General features: G+C 39.7%; 1 protein-coding gene across 1 annotated transcript; it reads left to right on the forward strand.

Moving 5' to 3' along the window:
- Positions 1-684: 684 nt before the first annotated feature.
- On the forward strand, positions 685-2,711 carry FIBIN (fin bud initiation factor homolog). Its single transcript, XM_028517515.2, has one exon. It carries the CDS (start codon positions 1,123-1,125, stop codon positions 1,756-1,758), a length of 636 nt encoding a protein of 211 aa, XP_028373316.1. The 5' UTR covers positions 685-1,122; the 3' UTR covers positions 1,759-2,711.
- Positions 2,712-22,985: the final 20,274 nt, after the last annotated feature.

A 22,985-nucleotide genomic window follows, 5' to 3' on the forward strand; every position in this document is an offset into this window, starting at 1 on the left:
GTGACTATAAACAGTTTGCTTAACATCGTGTCCCTTTGTTTCTCCATCTGGAAAACCTGGAACTCCAGCTCTACATTTTTCAAAAGCTTTTAAGTGCCCTAAAAGCGGTAATAGCTATAAAGGTGTCAAGTTAAAGATACAATGTAGGAGCTCAGCATGGAGGTTTTTTTCATAAAATTAAACAATTATTTCACTTGTCCATTTACTTATTCAACTGGCAAAATTTCACTTCAGCTTTTATTCTTATATATACTTGCAACCATGCATCAGTTTTCTATTTCCTATTGCATCCCAAGTGTTACTATAAATTTTAATGAACCATTTTCACATCAAACTGCCATTTTCTATACTTCAAATTTGCCTTCAAAGTCACAAACTTTTTACAGGAAAGACATGCTCATCGAATCCCGTCTCACCAATCCTTATTTAAAATGTGAAATGTCATTTCTCTAGGGTAATCACCCTTCCCATAGCAAACCAGTCTTGTTGTTATGGGAATTCTACCTATCCTGTACCCACTTTTTCCTTCAAGCCAAATTCTTATTTTTAGGGTCTCCCTTCCAATCTTTAAAAAGAGACCCTGTACCTTTAATAACAGAGACCTGATGAGAGGTTTCTTTCCAAACTTGTTCCCTGGCTTCCAAGTGACGAAACCAGCTGTAATTTGAGAGCAGAGAGATCCTCAGGATATCATTAGCCAAAGGAAAAGCTCCGCATTCCCACCCAGTCCAGAAGTTGAAATAGTACCAGAGAGCAAGAACCAGTCTTTCTCTCCAGCGACAGGCTCCGTCTCCCTGCAGCGAGGGGAAACTCCGAGAGTGAGCTCAGGCGACACAGCCAGCGTCCTGCCAGAGCCCTGCGATCCCTGCGGAGTTCCAGCCTCCCAGCACATAGCGCAGCAGCTCAGAGCCTGGTGCATCCTGCGGTGCTAACCCTGCTACCCAGGCGCTGGTGCCACAGCCACATGAAGCCTGCTGGGGAGGTGGAGACAGGGTGCAGCAAGCCGGTTGGGACTGAGGCTGCCGCCGTCTCAGGGAGGCGCTGACTCCCAGGGGGGACCCCTTTCTCGTGCACGGGCGAAAAGTCTTCTCCAGGGGTCCCCTGCCATCCTGAACATACAGGATGGTGTTTCTGAAGTTCCTCTGGATGGGTTTCTTCTGCCACCTCTGTCAGGGCTACTTCGATGGCCCTCTCTACCCGGAGATGTCCAATGGGACGCTGCACCACTACTTTGTGCCCGATGGGGACTACGAGGAGAACGATGACCCGGAGAAGTGCCAGCTGCTCTTCAGGGTGAGTGACCACCGGCGTTGCTCCCAGGGGGAGGGGAGCCAGGCCAGCCGTCTGCTGAGCCTCACCCTGCGGGAACAATTCACCGTGCTGGGCCGCCAGGTGGAGGACGCTGGGCGGGTCCTGGAGGGCATCAGTAAGAGCATCTCCTATGACCTGGACGGGGAAGAGAGCTACGGAAAGTACCTGCGCCGGGAGTCCCACCAGATCGGGGATGCCTACTCCAACTCCGACAAGTCCCTCACCGAGCTGGAAAGCAAGTTCAAGCAGGGCCAGGAACAGGACAGCCGGCAGGAGAGCAGACTCAATGAGGACTTCTTGGGGATGCTGGTCCACACCAAGTCCTTGCTGAAGGAAACGCTCGCCATCTCTGTGGGGCTCAGGGACAGATACGAGCTGCTGGCCCTCACCATCAGGAGCCACGGGACCCGGCTAGGTCGTCTGAAAAACGATTATCTTAAAGTATAGGTGACTGGGCACCCTGCCTGCAGAGGGTACCAGATCTACCCTGCTGTGGAGGCTGGGGAACAGAAGACAGGGCTGACATTTCCCTTGTACTTACAGTGTTTTTAATCCAGATTTGCACTTGGAGAATGATCTGAAGTCCTCTTTAAAAGAAGTGGGAGTTGAGTGGTTTTGTTTTACCTTATTTATGTGCCTGCCATTGATTTGCCACCTGAAAAGTTTTAAACCATGCCTCCCACCTTTCCTACAGGCTTGATAACTCTGCAGAGACACCTGTTTCAGCCACACCTAAAAGGGCACAAATTATGCAGTGCTTAGCTGTCCCGTCCTGGAGATTTTGCGGAAATACTCAGAAAGCTGTGTGCGTACATAGCTCCTTTCCGCTTTCAGCCGAGTCTAGGGGCTCTGAAAGCTGTCAAGGTCGCCTGTGTCTCGGATGGGGGCTGAGGTGTGCTCTGCGTCTGCATCTGCACACTTGCCTGCAGATGGAAGTTGCTTGTTTCTTCCTCACCTTTTCTCTCTTATTTATTACCATGATCTCTAAGGTTTTGTTTTTAGGATTTTTTTTTTGGTAAGAGTATTGGCCAGCAACTATATGCCAATCATCCTTTGCAGGAAGATGTCTGAAGTGCTTTTCTGTGGTTGTGGGGCAATTAAAATGACCACATTGAAGTCTCAACTTTGTGGTGGTTATGCACTCGTGTTCATATGTTGATTTGCTATGTCTCGCATCGGGTGTCTGTGTCATCAGTGCTACATATGGTCCACTAGGAAGAAGTAGGTTGATTGTTCCAAAGCGCCCCCAAAGGCCTATGATTTAGTTTACCAATGTATTCTTTCTCATTTGGGGGAGTTGCTTCTGTTTGTTTATGGAAACTTGTACTTCAGATAGGGGGAATTTTAATAACTCCTTATCCAAGTTTTATTATTCAGACAATAAATATGTTCTGGTGTAATGCTGGCTTATTTTCTAATTTCTATCTGTAAGTTTTTAATATGGCAAAGAGGGGCCAATACAACAGGAAAGAGAAGGATGGGGCTTAAGCCAGTTTTACTTAGAGTATATATTAAAGGCAGAGGGACAGCTACGTGTTTGGCAATCCTCCATTCCCGGGCCACCCTTACGATCTTCAAAAGAAACAGAAATCTAGGCCAGGCCAGAACTTGATCTCTGCTGGTCTGCCTAAAAACTCCAATTTTCTCCAGTTTTCCATAGAATCAACTGGAAAATTTTATGACAGGACTTCTAACTTATGTGCCCTCATAATGTACTGGGAGGAGGATCCCATTCACAGTTATAGGAGCTACGATGATGTTTAGTAATTTTGAAACCAGGTCTATGGTATTTAATTAATGCTTTAAAAAGGTGAAAATGCACTTTATTTCATGTCTTTCCCTGGTCAGTTCTCATCCTCACTTAAATTTGCTTTCTTTTTACACACACACACAAGAAAATAAATAAATGTTCATAATCTACTCTTCAGCGGTGGGCCATTTTTTCTCTTCCATGCACAAGAATCCAGTTTTGATTTCCTGTGAAGTGTCCAATATTTTCCTGTTACAGTAGGGGAAACTGAGTCCCAGAGAAGGACTAATCCTCAGCTAGGTGCAACAGTTCAGGTGTCCTAGATTGAAGTATAGGACTTGCCCACACTGCTCTTTTCAAGATGCTGAGAGATGAGAGGAGTGGCCTGAGACCTGAGCCTTTGCATAACTATGTTGTTGTTTAAAATAAAAAACATAACGGAATAATACTTAAACTAATCATTTATAATTTCATCACCCAGAGCCTGCTTTTAGCTGCCTCTAGATTGCTGTGTGGTAAGAAGGTAAATCATCATTTGAAAGTATTTCCTTCTTTATTACAGGAAAGATTAGGAAAAAATAACAGCATAAGCAAAGGACATGATATTTGGCACGTAAATGATTGTAGTTTGTAGTCACAACCCTCATGTCTCAAAGTTTTCATATCTCTCACTCTACAGCACTCAAATCTAGTCCTTGGAGGTATTAAATGTCATCTCCTCGATTTTTCCAGCTGTAACAGAAAGATATGAGATGCGTGGTATGGACGGAAAACTGTTTCCTCACGCATACTAATTTGAACCAATTGCTAGTGGTTACATACAGTACTAATTTAGCATGATTTAAAAGACACAGATGTAAAGACTGCTGTCGCCAATTAGAGATGTCTTCCATGATTTCAGGGTAGGGAAGGGTGACACTTCTGGTCCAAATTTGAAAACCCTGGCATAGATCATGGACAAGGTTCCTACCAGTGCTAAGAGTCAGTGCCTCCTACAAAACCAGAATGAAATGATCTGACATTGAATCATCCTTTCATGGCAGAGGAACAGCCAGTAATCCCAGAGTCTTCTGTGAATGGCTCCAGAGGGCCGGGGGGATTTCCAGGTGGGGAGAGGGAGCCCTCCTGGACTGCGGACTCAGACTCAGAGGCGGGCACCGCAAGGCTTTTCCAAGTCCTCCCGGGTGGGGAGCCAGCGCCACTGGGGTCTGTCCTCCCTGCTTCCCAGTTGTTCTTGTTAGGACTTCATCACTCACACGGTGACAAATTCTTTTTCAAAGCAGTGGTTCTTTAGTTCTTAGATCATGCAATATTTTGAGAATCTGATGAAAACTACATACTTTCTTTCCTGAGAAATCTACTTACAAAAGTATCCATATGACTTAGAATATTTGTTATTTTTATAAATATTTGTCAATCACTTAATATGCGTCAGGCCCTGGGTTAGGTTACGGGTATTTCTGGGATATGACAAGGCCTTGGAACTTCATCTAGCCAAAAATTTTTTAAAGCCTCTTGGATTCTTAGTTGAAAAAAGATGCATTCATTATTATTATTTGTAATAGCAATGAAATAGCTAACTTCTTTGAAAACTCATATTATTGGTCAGGTCCGCTGCTAAGAACTTTGCCAGTTATTTCCCTCAGTCCCAACAATAAACTGTATGAGGGAAGCATTTTATAAAAGGAATAGGTACATGCTAAATGCTTAGCATAGCACCTGACGCAGAGTAAATCTTCTATAAATAGTACTTGTTGTTACTGTTATTATTGTTATCATTATATTTATAATTTAGGCCCAGAAACCCTAGGTAATTTTCCCAAGGTTAAAACTGTGTGTTGTCTTAGATACTTCGCTATGTTGTCACATTTCAAAGTAATCATTGTCTAATGGGATATACAATCAAACAAAAGAAGAATGTGAAGTGTCGTGGTCCACTGAGGCTGACAGCTGTCCCTCCAAATGCTGTCCCCTGTGGGCCAGTCAGCCCACCTCCTGCAGCAGTTTAGATATCTGACTACTGTCAGTCAGACGCTGAGTGGCTCCTCTGTTTACAAATTCCTCATTGATGCTTTCCCTGTATGATTCAGTTTAACACCACTAATCCTTGTGCTCCCAATCTGACCATGTGAAGACTTCCATATGTCTACTTTGAAGAATGTCTCCTTTGAAGATAGGTATCTGTCTATCTCCAGTCCCCATAAAGAACACCAGGCCACGTTAGCCTCTGCAACAACCAAAGCCATGCTCACGGAAGCCGGCAGAAGCAGGTGTGTCATGGATGGCAGCACCCAGAGGCTATCCCAGGGTTTGCATAAGTTTCACTGCCTTTTAAACTCTCGTTTATAACTCTGTGAAAGAAACAGGCTCAAACTTTCTGAGACAAGCCTGAAACTTAGATTATAAACTATTTTAACAAGTAATATAAATGTCCATGAAAACCGCTTAAACATATGAAATCAACCTAAAGGGTAATATGGTCAAATTCCCTTAGGGTACTTTACAGAGGATGATTATTAAAATCTTCTTGATAAAGAATACTTGGGTAAGAAACATAAACGTGAAATGTGGTTTATAAATGTTCTAATGTAAAAGAAAAACACATAAGTCTTAGAATGAAATACAGAAATGTGTAACAATAATTCACTAGTACAGACAATGAGATTCTGTGAATCATCTCAGTAATTTCGGAATTGGGATAGTCCTCAAAAATACTTTTTCTTGAGTCAGAATCCCAATGGCTCTGTCATTCATCAAACGTTTTTACAGTGCCACCACATGAGGTGCCTGGGATAGAAATAGTATATGAGCATGTGAGGAAATGATGCCAAAACACAGAATTAGTGTGTCAGCGTGGGGGACCAGCACATGGCAGGTTCTATGGGAGCTTAGCAAGAGTCTGAACCAGAACTGTCTGGAAAATGTGAACCATTGTAAATGATGTAAGGATTGATATAATCGCACTTTAAGAGACTGCTATGTCTCTTAAAAGTGCGAGTGTCATTGCTGGAGTTGTTGTTTTGCTTTTTAAATAACTTTTTTTTCTGGTTATATAGTTCATTCCTAATGAATCCTAATAACGTGGTAAACAGCATAACACCAAGAAGATAAAATTGTTCATATGCTCAAACTCCCCCACCGTACACAGACTATTTGTACTCTGGTGTTCACTCTTTCAGCACTTTTCACCCATATCTTTGTACATATTTTTATCTTTACACAAACTGTTACAATAATACCTTGTTTGGAGCTGATGTCTATTTTAGGTGTTAAATATGCTTAATTGCTTAAGTCTTTTTTAAATGCTTAAATCTATCCACAGCACTTCAGAGACAGAAGTTCTGGGTTCTAGATCTTGCCCCACCATATATTAGCTGTGCAACTTGGAAAAAGTTCCTTCAGTGTTGTAAAATCCCATCACTTTGTTACAAAATGGAGATAATAATAGCTAATATTTATTCAACGGGCACTGCTCAAAATGATTTCCAAACATTATTTTATATAATCCTCCCAGGATTGTATTTCAAATGGGTGTCATATTCTCTGAACTTTTTGGATGAGGAAACTTAGGCCCAAAGCAGTTAAGTGACTTACCCAATGTCTCACAGCCAGACAGGAATGGAGTTAAAGGCAGGCGGTCTGACTCCCATGCTGCTGTTTTAACCACGAGCAATGCCGTTCCTTTCTGAAGGCAGGAAACCGGATATATTTCTTAACTCTCTTCCTATTCTAGGATCTTCGATAAATGGCCTGTGAAATAAATATTTTCCTTATATAATTTTCTTAATTGGAAAAATTCAAACCCAATTTCTTTCAAAGAACCTTCTTTCTCTGCTTTACATTGGGCAAAGCATAAATGTCTTAGACCTACATGCATGAGGCTGACTTTTTGCCCAAGAGCCACTGGCTTCTTGCTAAATATCATATTTTCCAAGCACTTTCACATGTATTAGCACACATGATCACAATACATGTTACAGATTCCAGTTTGTCAGGAAAGTCTGTAGTATTCAATACTTGCAGACAGTAGCCCAGCAGTCACAGCTAAAAAAGTTAGTCAGGACTGACCCAGATATAAAGACTCCTTGTCCAGGCACCACTTTCCTTGCAAGTCTGCCTGTCACTCATATATTCACTCCTTTAAAAAAAATTACTGAATGCTTACTGTGTATCATCAGTCCCTGTTTCAGGGTACAGCAGCCAAAAAAAAAAAATCCGTGCCCTCCTTGACGTCACACTTGAATGTGAAAATTTAATGAATTCATTAGGACTCCTCTAATGGAGGAATAGATGACAAGTAAACTAAAAATATATATAATAGAATGTTAGGCAATCATTGTATACTGTTTTAGATAAAACAGTTAAGAAAGACCTCTCTGAATAAGCAGGGGATCTTTGAAATGAGCCTTAAATCTTGAGTAGAATAACAAGAATCTTAAGATTAGAGGAAGAGAGTGTTCTTGGTAGAAGAACAATAGGAGGAAAAAATCCTTCAAGCAAGTTTTTATGCTTATTGAAGGGGGGAGTGGAAGCCAATATGACCACAGCACAGTATATCAGAGAAGGAATTAAAGAGCTTGAAGTCAGAGAGAACTGGGGCCAGGGAACATAGGAACTAGATGACCATCGTGAGAAATGTGGGTATCATTCTAATTTCGATGCATTGGACGTCTAAGAAGGGCACATACTAGGATATTAAGAAATAATATTTGGATATTATAATGATCTAATTTCCAGTTGAATAATATTCTAATTTCAGTGCACTGGAGATGCAGGAGAGGAGTGATGTGATCTGACTTACACACTCTGACAGGGGCAGCAAGCGGGGAAGCAGGAAGGCTCCCATCATGCTGACTAGAGATGGCAGAAGTTTGGTGGCAGAAAGAAAGCAAGAACTGACCTTGACCCTTACGAACGTGTCCTATTATTGCTTTTGTCCCAGAATAATGCATCATTCTTCCCAACCTTGTGCATTGATCCAGTGCCCCAACTCGGCTCTGTTTCTTCTCTACCTGCCCCTTTGGATCTGATGTTAGCAGTGCCTCTCTCAGATTCCTGACTGCTTTATGCTCCCCCACCAAGGTAGCTGGATATGCGTGAATCAGATTTGGTTGCTCTCCTGACACATGAGGCAATATATGAACCCTGCTCAACCCCTCTGACTTGAAGCCCCACGTCTAGCCCACCAGCCCAAGCCCCATCTACCCTATTTGATGGGCTAGAATGGACAGACCTGTGAAAGTGGAGATTTTCACTAAATCTCAGGAATGTATCACATGATTGACTAATACACAAAAATCAATGGGATTACACTGAAGTTTAGACATCTCCCTTTTATTAATGATCACTAGCATCATCAGTGCATCTCTATTTATTCTTGATTTTTCTTCGTAGGAGCTTTACGTAGATGAGCTCTATCTAAATATAAAACTTCTGAGGCTTTCCAACGACTTCAAAATTTTTCATTGCCATGTATTCGGTAAGGTCACAGAGCATCTTATTTTGACACTAACAAACACTTCGATGACTTGCATATTTCACCGTCTCCCTTTTTTGCTTTTCCATGAGAAACAGAAGATATTTTGTGTGTCAACAGCTTGCTGTTTACAGAGAGGAGCCTGACAGTTATGATTAATGAGGTAAGGCCTCCGTGCTCTGGGGTTGGCAGTAATGGCTTGCATTTTCCAGTTGTGAAAAGTTTCCTCCTGCATGCAGTTAAAGCAGTGTTTCCTGAACGTCTTCTCTTGCTTTGATCTTTGCCCAGCTCTTATCCCAAGACGAAGCAAACATTGGGGTGCCTCCTTCAACTTTCTAAATCTACGTTTCACTGGCAGTCCCACTGAGTCAAACCACTAACACTTTCCACATGATTCGACTATGGGTTAAATTATAAAGAGCAGCAAACCTAGTGGGTTCACTTTGTTCTGAGGTATGTTTTTGCCGCCCCTTCAAGTGTCAGTTATGTCCTGCCCTGGTTTCCCCCTCCCTCTTGCCTTAGCCAAGCTCTTTCTCTCCTGTTTCCTGCCTGGCCCTCTCTCTCCCTCTGCTCTTGCTGTTAGGAGCAGAAGAAATAGAGGCAGAATTCTGATTCACATTGTGCTTCTGCAACTTATTGGCTGCAGAACCTAAGCAAACTGTGTAACCTCTTGGAGCCTCGGTTTCCTCCACTGTCCAGTAGGAATTATGACATAGTGTGCAGGGTTCTTGTGAAGATTTGATAAACCAATGTATGGAGAGGACTTACTCTAATACTGTGCAAAAGTAACTACCAGTATTATCAAACCTTCTAGCCATGGGTATCTCTGCAGAGACCTTCTTTTAAGAAAGGGTATCTGGTGTGTTCTTAGGTTGAAATGACAAGATGGGTTTCAAAAGCCTGAGACATTCTGTATATGTCTACAAACCAGTATTGACTTCCCCATTCTAGACAAGCTCCTGAGAAACCAAATACACTTTTGTTTCCATTCATCTAAGGGAAGATGCTGCGCATGTGTTTACACTGCAAACATCACTCCCTATTTGGGCCAAGAGAATGGATGCTGCAGCAGGAAGTGACAGTCAGCAAACATGCTTATCCTTTGTTTCCAAGTGTTAACAGTGCCTTCGCTTTATACCTTGAGCATGAAAGAAACTTGGAAATTTCAGTGCCTAGGTGGTTACAGCAAGAGAACGCTCAGAAGTTGGCAGTAGGGCTACCAAGTGAGAGTAAATAAGAATATACATTTCTAATATTTACTGAGTACTAACCAAATATTTGGTCCTGGGTTCCCTGGAAAAGTCTGTTTCTCAGGCCTGTAAGACTGAAAGCCAGACCCCATGTGTGGTGATCTCAACATGGAAAGCATTAGGGTGACAGCCTGAACCTCTTTATATAACCCCACTCACCGTGTGATCTGCCGTCTCTAAGTGTCTGGAAGTCCTTTAGGGCCTCCTGGTCATGAGCCTGCCAGGGCTGGTGGACGGGACTGATCCAAGCTCAGTTTCAGCTCATAGGTAAGTGGGCTTCACTGAGGGTCCCTGGGGACACTGCCATATAGCTCTGCAGCTTCCCAAAGTGAGGAGCAGTTTGATGATTCTCTAGCTTGCCTGTTTCTCCCCATGCAGCCTCAACCTGGGCTGCAAGGAAGGAGGTCTGGGGTCAGCTGAACAAGGGCTCAGGACAGGGCACAGTAACCCCTGCTATGCATGCCCGGAAAGGACTTGACTGCACATACTCTTCAATAGAAAAGCAGACACTTTAGTCCAGTGAACATAAATATGTGCATATATTTAGCAATAACAATAAGGAATGAATAAGCAGTATTTCTTTTCTAATTGGAGGGATTTTGGTCACTTGGGAAACTTTAGAAATAGAACAATTTCTAACTGTTTGGCTCAAACAAAAACTCATTCAGACTTAGAAGTTAGCAAAAGCCATACTGATGGTAAATACTTATCCCATAATCACATTTTCCATAGACCCTCCAAATTTCCACATTTCATCATAAAAAAAAAAAGAAGAGCAGTGAAAAATCTGGACCGACAGTTAAAATAACAACATAATATTAACAGGATGTCAGGGTTTACAGGGCTTTCCCATTTCCCCTGGAAAAATCTTACCATCACCCAAATGCGCAGCCACCACTTTGCTTTTCAATTATTGTTAAACTATTTGTCAAAGAGCTGTCAATTTATTTTTCTGTCCATTCCACAAATATTTGTCAAATATTTACTAAATGCAATCACTGTACTAGATTCATAGATTAATAATAATAAAACCATTGATAATATTTTTATACTACTTGTTGTGTGGCCAGCACACTATTCTAAGTATGTCATACATATTTACCACAGCTGATCCTTGCAACAACCCTTCACAAGGGTTACTTGCAAACTGTTTGCCTACCTTTCTGAAATGTCACCCTAAGGCTATACTAGTCTTTCTCTGTTGCCACTCCCAGATCTCCAGCCTTGCCACAGTCCCACCTCTGGCTACCTCTCCCTCCTGATTTGGCCCATCCCATCCTCTAACGGAACCCTAGTTCTGAAAGTATCAGAAAGTCTTTAAGTTGGGACTTCAGGGATATTTTGAGAGAGTTATTCCTCAGTGATGCATGGAGCTAAATAAAGCAAATTTTGGATTTAATTGACTAAAAACAAAACAAGAAAGCATTAGCAAAAGAAGACTTCAATCTCAAGTGTCCAGGGTTGAGTTAGGCAACCTGAGCTTGAAACCCAAGATATCAACATTATGTTAAATTCTGTAAGGCTAAAATAGTAATAAACCTGTACTTTTAATTACATCCTTAGTTGTAGTTTGGCTTTGAGAACTACAGGGTCTGAGAACAGTAGAGCTAGAAATAAACCTCAAAAGTGGAGAATCTAAGGTCTAAACAGGTGAAAAAACTTATTCTGGGTCATATAAATTCATGATATTAAGACGAGACAATCATAGAATCACAACCTGGAAGGCCAAACTCATTCTATTCACTTATTCAACACCTGTCTGAATCTCCCCTATTATATCACAGCCCTGCCAAGTTATTATGCAGGTCACAATTATACACCTCGAATTATGGATCTGTTTCTTCACTCTTGGGAGTGAATTCATTTGTTGGGGGGTCCTAACTCTTAGAAAGCCCTTCTATACATTGAACTGAAATCTCTCATCACGTGGCTTCAACAGGGATCCACAGCCCCCATTTGTCCCTTTTTCACTCCACATTAACCAAAGACCTGACAGCTTCTTTGTCCAGACTCAATATCCCCAGTTCCTCCAACTCTTCCCGCTGTAACATAAACAATAAGCAAGGTCTCCCAGCTGCACTTGAGTACCAGGAAGCAATGATTTATGGTGGTTAAAAGCATGGGCTTTGCAAATAGGCAAATCTCTGGGTTGAATTTCAGTTCTACACTCACAATATTAATGTCCAAGGGCAGTTAATACATTCTAACTATACCTTGGGTTCCTTTTATGTAAATTGGTGATGATAACACACAGTCACAGTGTTGTTCAGGTAAATAAATGAAATAATGTAGGAATTCAACAAAAATATTTGAATGGTTGAATAAATGGCCCTGCTTGAGTGCTACACTCAGGACTCATCGGTGAGTTTTATCAGTTGATTAGCAAGCCTGGAGGAGAGTCTGTCAGAGAGAGGTCAAAGGAAGAATGAATAGAGTAAGACCCAAATGAGAACCAAATTTTTCCATGGCTGACCAGCTTACTGTGCAGGGCACCATCAGCCCATTCCACCACAATTTTACCAACCGTCTGAAGAGAGTTTGCTTCACACAACTCTATGCTGCTCTGTAAGGGGAAAAGAGGGAAGAGTCTCAAATTCCAGTCTTTTGCAACTAATCTGCACTTTCTCACCAAGTTCTGATAACATGCTAACTTGAAAGTCCAAACAGTAAGTTATGTTTGGGAATAGGAGAAAGGGTACTTTATAACTATTTTTTCCTCCGTCTACAAAAACAGCTGAACAGACTTTCCTAACTCTTTCCCAAAAGTTTCATGTTTGGGCTGAGCTCAGCCCTGGAAGGTCTCACTCTCAAGAGGAAGGCCTGAGAAAGTCATTAAAGGCAAATGAAAGCCCTGGAATAGAAATACACAGAGAAATGAAATTTCGATTGGCTTTTTCTCTCAGGTGATCCATCATTTAATAACAGGAAGATGAAACCAAAGCGAACCACCTCAAGGATAATATCTCCTAGAGCGTTATACACTTTGAAACAGTGTTAGAACTCTTAGACACAGCCTGCCTGGAACTGAACCACGGCCAGTCACTTTGTTATCTAGGTTATATGTGGCAAATGAGTAGCACTTCCTGGACCTCAGTTTTCTTCTCTGTGAAATGGATTTAATGGTCCTTATTTCATAGGATTTTGATGAGCACTGAATGAGAGAACCCAGCTTGGTGTATGGTCTGGGACATATATTAGACCATTTCATTAAGCGTAAAGTGAAATATAGTAAGTGGTCTTTGTCCTAGTATCATGATGGATCAAAATGAGTCCAATGAGTCCATGCTTTTTCTCCTTCTCCTTCTCTGTTTGACCTCTTTTCCTCTTATCTCCCTCCCAGATCTTGATAGTAAGGAAAAACGGCACCAACACATTATTCACTCCACTTCCCCCGCCAAAAAAGATTATGAGAGAGGAAGAACCACATTAATCAGGGGTTAGAATGTGGAATGAGGAAAGGGGTAGGGACCAGGGATGCTATTAAGCACCCTACAGTGCAGAGGAAAACTCCCATGACAAAGAAGTATCTGACCCACAATGTCAATAGTGCTGACATTGAGAAACCCAGTCTAGAATATGTAAAATTTAAAGCAGTGGGGTAAGAGGGAGATAGTAGTTCAATTGAGTAGCTTGAATATAAGGCCAAGATTCTTCCCAAAGGTAATGGGTGTATTACTGAATTGAAAGCATGAAGAAAACAGAATTTTAGGAAGATTTGTATTATAAAAGTTTGCCTAACCTATTAGATCATACAGATACTAAAAAGTTGAGGCATTTTGATGCAAAATCCTACATTTTATATATCAGTGTGGTTCTACTGCCCCAACATCTGGTTGAAAAGTGAAAGCATCTGTCAGCAGGCTAAATTTATCTCCTTGACTTTAGCAGCCAAATGTTCAAGTTGTGGTCTTTCCATTGATTAGGGATTCCCCTACACTTTGGCAAGACAATCAAAGAGGATGAGAAGTGTTGATTTAGTCTAACTAATAGTTTGTCTTGATGTAGACAAAACATCTGGTTGATTGGTGCTTTCATTTTTCCCTTGGTGGTTTGACATGAAGGAAACATAATCACTGTTGGATGCTTGCTAGCCCTCATTGTGACCTCAGCTGATCTCAGGGTAGAACCAACCAATCCTAAAATAAAGAATTGTAGGTATGAATCTTCAATTTGAAAGACCATTGCTTGTAAGAAGAAGGAGCTCTTGAGTTGAAAATGAAGAACTCAAGAATAACCTTCATTTATGTTTCCCTGCAATTACTCATATCCAAATACCCTCTCAAAAGTCATCTTCTACTCCTGGGAAGTTTGCACAGTCAATCAAAGCAATAGATCAAGTCACATTCCCTGTACCAGAATGGCATCTGCCTAAAAGAAAAAGGACTTCTTTTTCTTCACACACAAGTTGTAATCTGCTCACAAACCAAAGGGGGAACCTCCATAAAAAAAGAGAGAGAGCTTTTTTTTGTTTGTTTCTTTGTTTCTTTTTTTATTCATCGGCCAAAAGGGGCACCTTGTTCTAATTCATCCAATGGAACAATATAGGCTAGTAGAGGTCTTACTCCTTTTTCCTGCCTTTCCAAATCTTATGTATCTTTCCAAGCCTAGCTCAATCTAACTCCCCAAAGCCTTGTCTGGGTCTCCTGTTTATGGTGATATAATGCATGACAACTTTGACTGGTAAAGGCTACCTATATCACTGTGTCAAGCAGAATATTAAGTTCTTATCAGAGCTTAAGAAGAAAGAGTTCCATGATCTATTAGAAATGCCTTTCAGGATTACAAGATGGAGAGGAGGTAATATTTAAACCAAGTATTTGCTTTCTGAATCTTTTCCTGACATTCATTGACACTGTCATTTATTTTTGGTACTAGTGCTAGACATAGGTGTTGACAATACTGAGCAATGATAGATATTACTCATGCTATTTTAGAGTTTAAAGCCTAATGAAAAGAAGTAGCAATCAAATAATTATCTATTTTTCAATGAGTTAAAGACAGCTACAAATTCTTTGCTGCTTCATTCATCAGAAGATGGCACTTACTCCCCTCCCCTTGAATCTGATGGCCTTGTGACTTGCTTTGACCAGTAAACTATGATGGACGTGACAATGTGGCAGGCCCCTCTTTTAAGGTGTAAGCAGCCAAGACCCTTCCAAAGCCAAAAAAATGAAGAAAATAAAATAAAGATCAAAATGAGAAAAGAACAAAAGTGAAAACAATTAGGAAATAATGGAGTTGATGTCAATTTTGATGTGTATGTAAAATATATATGTTGGGTTATAGGAGAGTTAAATAATACTATCTTCTTTCTTATGTTTTCATATGTTTTATAAATGTTGGTTTTATAGGGCTTAGAATGGATTAGTGAATGACCGAATTGATCCCTCTTAAAGCTTAAATACAAAATAAATTATGTAAGTGTATAGCTTTGTAGCACCGCCAGCTCTTTGAGGGCCTGAGCAGTATCTCACTCACCATTACAACCCAATGGTGATCAGCAGAATGCTGAGGAAATTATAAAAAGTGCCGACCAATAGGAAAACACTGAATGGTAGAAGAAATACTCTCTCTGCCATGTCTTACCTGTAAATCACATGCTAATATCCTTACTTTCGTGGGTTTGGAAATTTTTGCTTCCTTTACAAAATAGTCAAATGAGATAATGAAGTGAAAATGTTCTGAAAATTATAAAACAATACACAAGTATAAAGAAGTGTTATTATTAAGACATTTTCTTTTTATAACTTTTTAAATTTTTTTATGCTATTGAAGTTGTTCCTGCTTTTTCTCCCTTTCCCCACCTCCACCCAGCCCCACCCTCTCCCCTCCCTAAGTCAGTCCCCACGTTGTTGTCTGGGTCCTTGGGTTGTGCATACAGATTCTTTTGCTTATGCCTTCACCATCTTTCATGCAATAAATCCCTGCTGTATGGCTTCAGTTACCATCTCTTCATTGCAACCTGTTTCTCAAAAATTACCTTATTAGTAATTTGGCCTTAGTAATTTTTCAGATTTGGTTATATTAGGTAGGCCAAAAGGCCCATTTACTTTTTTCTGTAAAATAAAAGACACACTTTTCATTTTCACCAATAACTTTATTGATTTGGATATTTTGATTAAGCTGCCTATCTCCCACATGGTATAATATTGATTGTTCTCAATTAATGTCTCAATTTGGTCACTATCAACTTCCACTGATCTACCGGACCACGGAGCATGGTCCAATGAGAAATCTCCAGCATGAAACTTCACAATCCACTTTTGAAACATTAATCAGTCACAGCAGTTTCTCCATACACTACACAAATTGTTTTTTGCTTTTTTTTCTGTTTTTCAGTTATTTTTTTTGCTTTCTTGAAATCATAAAACATAATGTGCTGAAAATGTTGTGTACTTACTTCCATCTTCAATATTAAAGTGGCTACACAAAAATTTAGATTTTAATTTTTTAATGCATGCTGATATGACTGTTGTCACAATACAGTCTAACTAAATTGTTTCAAATGAAGTTAAAGACAGCTAAGCACTACTAGAGCCATTTACGGAAAAAACAAAAGAACTTTTTGGCCAACCAATATTTGGGATGAAAGTGGGTGTTGATGTGTATAGATAAACCAAATATAAGCCAGAGAAATAGAACTGATGAATAATCTCTTTCTGTTGTACATTTTCTCCCTGTAGAAAGACCACTGGGGAAGCCAATTTACCTGAAAGTACCTTGGTAAGCAAAAAAGTGCATTTCCTGTAGTCAACTCTGGTGATTGGTACACTTAATGACACCAGTGTGCTTGCTTCCAGGGTACATCTGCCTGTGAGAAACTCAAGTTTATACTGTCTCATAAGGGCACTCCCGTCTCTGGCTCGTGTCTCTCTGCTTCACTTTTGCTGGCCAACATCCCTGCCAAATGGCACATTCTTGCAATAGATAAGGTAATGCCTTCACTCAGGTTCAGTTCTGTCTTACTGGCCTGAACAGCATTCTGTGTCTTTTACATAATTTTGCCTATCTCTGACCCATTAAACCTAAAGTGTTCCTTTTATAGTTTAACTTTTATGAGCTCATCTCATTTTACCTTTTGTGTTCTTTAATTTGGTGTGTTCTCTGGGGACACTTCAGTTTTACTTCATCTATCATCAACCATAATGGCCTTCTAACTCTCCTTCAAATTCAACGTCCCCTACAGTGCCCTCATTCCCCTTCATCTCTGTAGCATGACAGTGTCCACCTTGCCTGAAGAGGTGGTTCCCAGCATTATCCTCTTCTCAGTAGTCATCCAATCTGGGAGGGAGAGAATTACCTTTCCCTCACTGTATTTGAAGTTTCTGGATAAGTAATTCCTCATTTGCATATGCCCACCTCCAATTACGGACCAGACTCTGGTTCAGTCAAGAGAGGTTTGTGACCAAATCTCAACCAATCAGATGCTTTTGAGACTTCGAGAGGGAGTCATTCTTACCACCGGGGAGGATAATAGCTGTCATTATGATATCACCAACATACAGAATGCTAGTTCCTGCTAGAGACATTTGCCAAAAGATCCAAGCTTCCCACATTTTGGACCTTTGGACTAATATATGTAAGTGAATGTATATATTATATATACATATATAATAAATGTAAAACCTACAATATACAAAACATTATATTTTATTACTATTATTATATAATTTATTATATAATTATAATATATTCTCTTATTAAATATTATATTATTAAATATTATATATTGGTTTCTATTATTCCTAAGCCTTATCTCCTCACTATCTTTTTTTAATGTTATAATGCTTTTATTGTGACTGAGGACATTTTCAGTAAATAACTTGAGTTTGAAACCTTGGTTGAGTAATCCTTTTGCAGTAGAAATCATATTTCTCTAAGAGAACTTTATTGCCAACCATGGAATTTATTAAAACTATAAGATATAGCATATTGAATATTTTAATATGTCATTCAATTGTATATATCTAACTATCTCATTAGCTCTAAGACAAATCAATGTATATGCTTGATATGCAGTAAAAATCAACAGATTCTTCACAAATGAAACAATAAAAGGCTAATTTCTATAACATGTTCATTAATTCTCCAATAATATTTCTTAGGGTATTCCAAGGATACTAATACTTATTCACCATTACTCAATTTTTAAACTATTAACAGCTTCTAAAATGCATAAACAAAGGATATACATAGTCAGAACTGTTTTTATGGACTTATAATATTTACTTTGTCATACATTTTATAAAAATAAATATCACACATGTACATTTAAGTCATCAATGGCTGAATGAATTTTGCTTGAATGGCTATTTGCTTAGGTGAGTGTTATAAATTACAAGATAAAATAATTTTATTATTCTATTATCCCCTGAAATACTTCCACTAAATCCATTTGTTGAAAATTACCAGAAGAATTTTTATTGTTGGATGCCAAGAAGTTTTTAGTCTCCTCATGAAAACAGTGAAAAATGGCTTTTCATCACCTCTCCAAGCACATTATCTTATGTATATTAGATATTCGATAAAGTCTGTATAATGGACCAATTGTGTGTTAGATATTCAGAAATACAGCTGAATGGAATTGAATTGAAGTGAATTAAGCAGGCTTCCTCAGACCCATAGCAACGATAAAACTAGACTATTTCACCGCCATTCAGAAAATTGTGCTCACAAGATTTCATTCTGGAATCTTGACAGATAAGATTTCAGCAACTCCTTATTTAAACACTTGTTAGACAAATTATGTGTCTCGCTACATTACTAGGAGTTCTGTCAAGAATTTGCAAGAGAAATGTTTTTCTACAGCAACTGCCTGTGTTTGTAGGTGGTGTGTCATTGTGTGGATGGCAGTTATCATTTAGGTCTCTGGTTTAACCACAGACTGACTCAACAGCAGGATGGGTTTGCAGAACCAGAGGGAAAAATATATGCTGAATAAGAATTGCAGATAATAGCATGGATTGAGTTTTCCTTCCGGAACTCAGAAAAAAAAACATATGTTTTCTCTCTGTGTTACTGGGTTTCTATAGCATCCCCCTTATCTGGCATTAGATCAATTCCATTTGTCAAGTGTGCAAAAGTCTGTTAAATAATAATGAGAGATTGAAGTTGTCTTCCTGGAAAACCCTTGTTAAGTAACTTATTTACCAAGATATAACTTTAAAATAGTAAAAATAAACTAATTCTTAAAAATGGCCAATATTAATATAGCTCAAAAGTTTACAAAAAAAATAAGAAGAAGAATATATGCTAACTTTTTCAAGTAGTATTTTTACTTGTTCCTGAGAATAAACCTCTCTCCCCAAAGAAAACCATCATTGGAAGCCACTAGTTCTTGCTAACCACAGAGATCTGGATTTCATCAAGAGGCCACAGCCCTCACTGAACACTACCCCACATTTTGCTGGGTGCACAAATGCCATGTCGACAACATCGTCTCAGCAGCTTTTCACTCTTGATCCCGTGTGACCTTCCCCAACTTTGCAGAACATGCAAACCTATACCCTCGGCAAAGTGACCTTTGAATGATCTGGATAGAACGCCCCCTCAGGGAGAGGAAACACTCAAAGCACACATTTCACCTTCAGTCATTGAGTGCGATCAGGGAAGGAGGCTTTGGGGGCAATAATACATGGCTTGGGCCAGGACAATTACTCTGACAGAACTTCATTGAGAAATTATTTAGAGGAAAGTAAATCAAATAATTTTGCCACTAAGGAAAATGTAAGAAACGAAGTTTATAGCTTCACTAAAAAATAAAAATCATTGGTGAGGAGAAAGAACCCCCTCCCAGTTAGGGTAATGATGGGGAGACTTTGTCTAAGAAATGTGAGCCATTCTGTGCCAGGCATGACTTTAACTAAGGCAGAATGTCCAACTCAAATCCCAGAAAATACAAATGATGTAATAGAAAGACCATCACAAATTGCTTATCCATACAAGAAAAAATAAAATTGGATTTCTGCCTGCTCCACAAAAAAATCAATTCCAGATGGATTAAAGACTTAAATGACAAAAGTAAATACTTTATTGAAAAGTATGGGTGAATTTCTTTCTGACCTTAAGATACAGAAGGATTTCTTAAAACACAAAATATGCCAACGTAAATTAAAACATGAATGAATTTAACTATTTTAAAGACCACTTGTTAATTACAAGGAACATTAAAGAAAATGAAAACATGTGTTATGAACTGGAAGAAAATATTTTCAACATGCATAACCAATAAAAAATTAATAATGATATCTAAAGAACTTTTAAAAATTACAAAGGACTAATAAACCAATAACAAATGGTCAAAGGAACGAGAAAGCACTTTCAGGTAAAGAAAACATGTGAAAACACAGTAAGATTTAGTTTCATCAGATAACTGGAGAATACAAATTACAACATAAGATACTATTTTAGATTGGTAAAATGATAGTAATAATGTTTGCAAATACCAAGTGTGGGAAAGAATTTAGATAAACAGGATTGAGACGTAAAGATGAACTTTCCAAGGCCAAGCCTCATCCCTTAGGAAAGGAGCTGTCCTCCTGCAAAGCTCCATGGAAATCAGCATTGGTCAAATACTTAAAGCCATCAATTCCAGTTAACCAAGAGGCTTAGACCCCAGCCTCCTGATTATGCCCCAAGGTGGAATGGTGTTCCCACAAATATGTGAAGCATGTCATGTAGCAAATTCTGCCACTCACTCATATCATCATACATCTGTGAGGCTGGGAACCTCATCTCATTACTGCAAGTGAGCAGTTGGTACTACTCTCCAAGAAGACTCACCTAGCAGAATGAGGCTGGACTAAAAGTTCTGCTATGTCATGTTGCTGTTTTACTCTGGACTTTAATTGCAATGACAGAGGAACTGGAGCATCCTTAAGTATACAGATGAAAGGCCCTGTAACCGAAGAACAAAGGTCTTCTATACTTTGATATCTAGCCATGGTAGATAATTGTGACCTACCTCATAATGGAGTGGGCAAAGGGGAATTTCAAGTGGTATATTAGTTCTTATTGTGAGTGGTGATTACTCAAGTGTTTGTTGTATTACTGAAAATAAAAAATAATTATAAAAAACAAATAATTATAAGAAATAAAACAAAGATAACCAATCATGAGCCAGCAATGGGGATGGGTCATGACTAAAGACTGCAATTAATCTAATCCTGTACTCCTGGGTCCAAAACAAAATGGGGAGAAAAGGTCTTATAGCTTTAACTTTGTCAGTTTACATACCTTATCTAAATTCTTAATTATAATTTGTGATGAAATTATTATTATATCCATATTACATGGGAAATAACAGTCTCAGAGAGGATAACTGAATACCCCAATGCTACATATGTAATAAAAATTAAATACCAGATTTGGACCTTCAATCGTATATTAGATTGATTAAACTATAGTGACAAAAAGCCCCTAAACTTCCAGTATATTAATATTATAGAAGTTTATTTACTCACACATGGGGACTAGGAGCATCATTTGCATCAGTGGAGTGGCTCTCCTATGTGGTCATCCAGTGACCTAAATTCCTTCCATCTTGTGGCTCCATGACCCTCTTGATCCTCATCATTATGTGTAGGAAGGAACATGGAAGAACACACTGGGGGAGCTGTATAGGCCAGGTTTATAATGATAGTCAGTATTCCTACTCAAAATGCATTAGAGGAAACTAAGTCACACAAGCACACTGAACTATAAGGGAAGCTAAGATATGTGGGAAGAGTGAATTTTGCTAGACAGCTGGTGACTTTTACCATGGGCACCAAGTCTCTTGTTTCCATTGGAGCAGAGTGGTGCCTGGGAAGATAAATGCCAAAGATTAAAAGTTGTTTTGGGATATCATCTGATAATTGTAAGCCATGAGCAATAAGTTCTTCGGTACTTAAGGCACATGCACTCCCTGGACTAATGTACTTACATTGCTGGAGTGTAAACAACATATCCCAAGAGTGTGGTACTCCCTCATTATGCCTGAATCCAGGGATGCCCAGTAAACAAATCCATTATGCAAAGAACTGTCTGTCCTTCATCTGGGAGAAATAGCATTGACTGATGCAGTGTGTGTGTATGTGTGCATGCACACCTATGCACATGTGTAATGAATAATATAGGAAAATAATAAAAAGTGGAAACAGTCATAATGGTGAATATCAGTATGTCTTGATTGTCATCCAAGACCTGCTTTCCTGGGCCTTGCTTCCCAAAATACAGCATCTTTCTGTCTTTCTTTTAAAATTTTTTGCCAGATAGTCACTTAGAGTCTAATACATTTAAAAACAATCAATAGAATTCCAGTCAAGATGGTGGCATAGGCAGACATGGGTCACCTCTTCACACAACCACAACAAAATTATAAGTAAAATATAAAACAACTATCTCTTAGAACTGTCAGAAATTGAGTAGAATGGAAGTCTGACAACTATGGAATTAAAGAAACCACATCCACCCAGACTGGTAGGAGGGGCACAGACATAGAACAAGCTGGTCCCTCGCACATGTGTGGTGGATAAAAATTTTGGAGGGATATTTCAGGAGTAAAGAGTCCCAGCTCCACTCCAGGCCCCCCAGCCCAAGGTTCCAGTGCCAGGAAGATAAGTCCTCACAATCTCTGGTTGCAAAACTCAGCCAAGGTTGAGTTAGTGGAAGAAACTTCTGGAGCTCCAAGCAGTTCCTCTTTAAAAAATCCATACATGGGCTCACCTACTCAGACTCACTCCTTCTGAGATCCAGCACTGGGATAACAGCTTGAAAGGCACCAGTGGTACACAGGGAGAAACTGAAGTATCTGCTATCAAGTTGAGCAGAGGCTATTGGCCCTTTTCTAAACACTCTATCCACAGAGATAGCAAGCTGGTGCCATATCTGAGATTCCATCAACCTGCCAACACTGATTGACCTGTCTTGGAGCTCCCCAGAGACTCTTCCCCACCCAATTTACGGGTCCACCCAAGCTGCTTTTCCATATGAATGGCTGATCTTGGCTCAGGATGCACAACTTCTTAAGTCCCATCAAACAAGAAACAGCTTGCCTCAGTGAGCCCCAGAACAGCACTAGCAGCAGTCAGCCTAATTTCACAGCTTGGCTTTGCCTGGGAATCTCCAAGCCCAGCATAAGTAACAGCCATCTCAGATTGCTTTATAGCTCAGACAGGGTGGCCTGGGCAAAACAGGTGGGGGCTGACCTTGGCACCAT

Source organism: Phyllostomus discolor, chromosome 6 (assembly GCF_004126475.2).
Source record: "Phyllostomus discolor isolate MPI-MPIP mPhyDis1 chromosome 6, mPhyDis1.pri.v3, whole genome shotgun sequence".
Lineage (NCBI taxonomy): Eukaryota > Metazoa > Chordata > Mammalia > Chiroptera > Phyllostomidae > Phyllostomus > Phyllostomus discolor.

Excerpts from the sequence above, each read along its gene's own strand:
- FIBIN (XM_028517515.2), top strand. The coding sequence starts at position 1,123 with ATGGTGTTTCTGAAGTTCCTCTGGATGGGTTTCTTCTGCCACCTCTGT.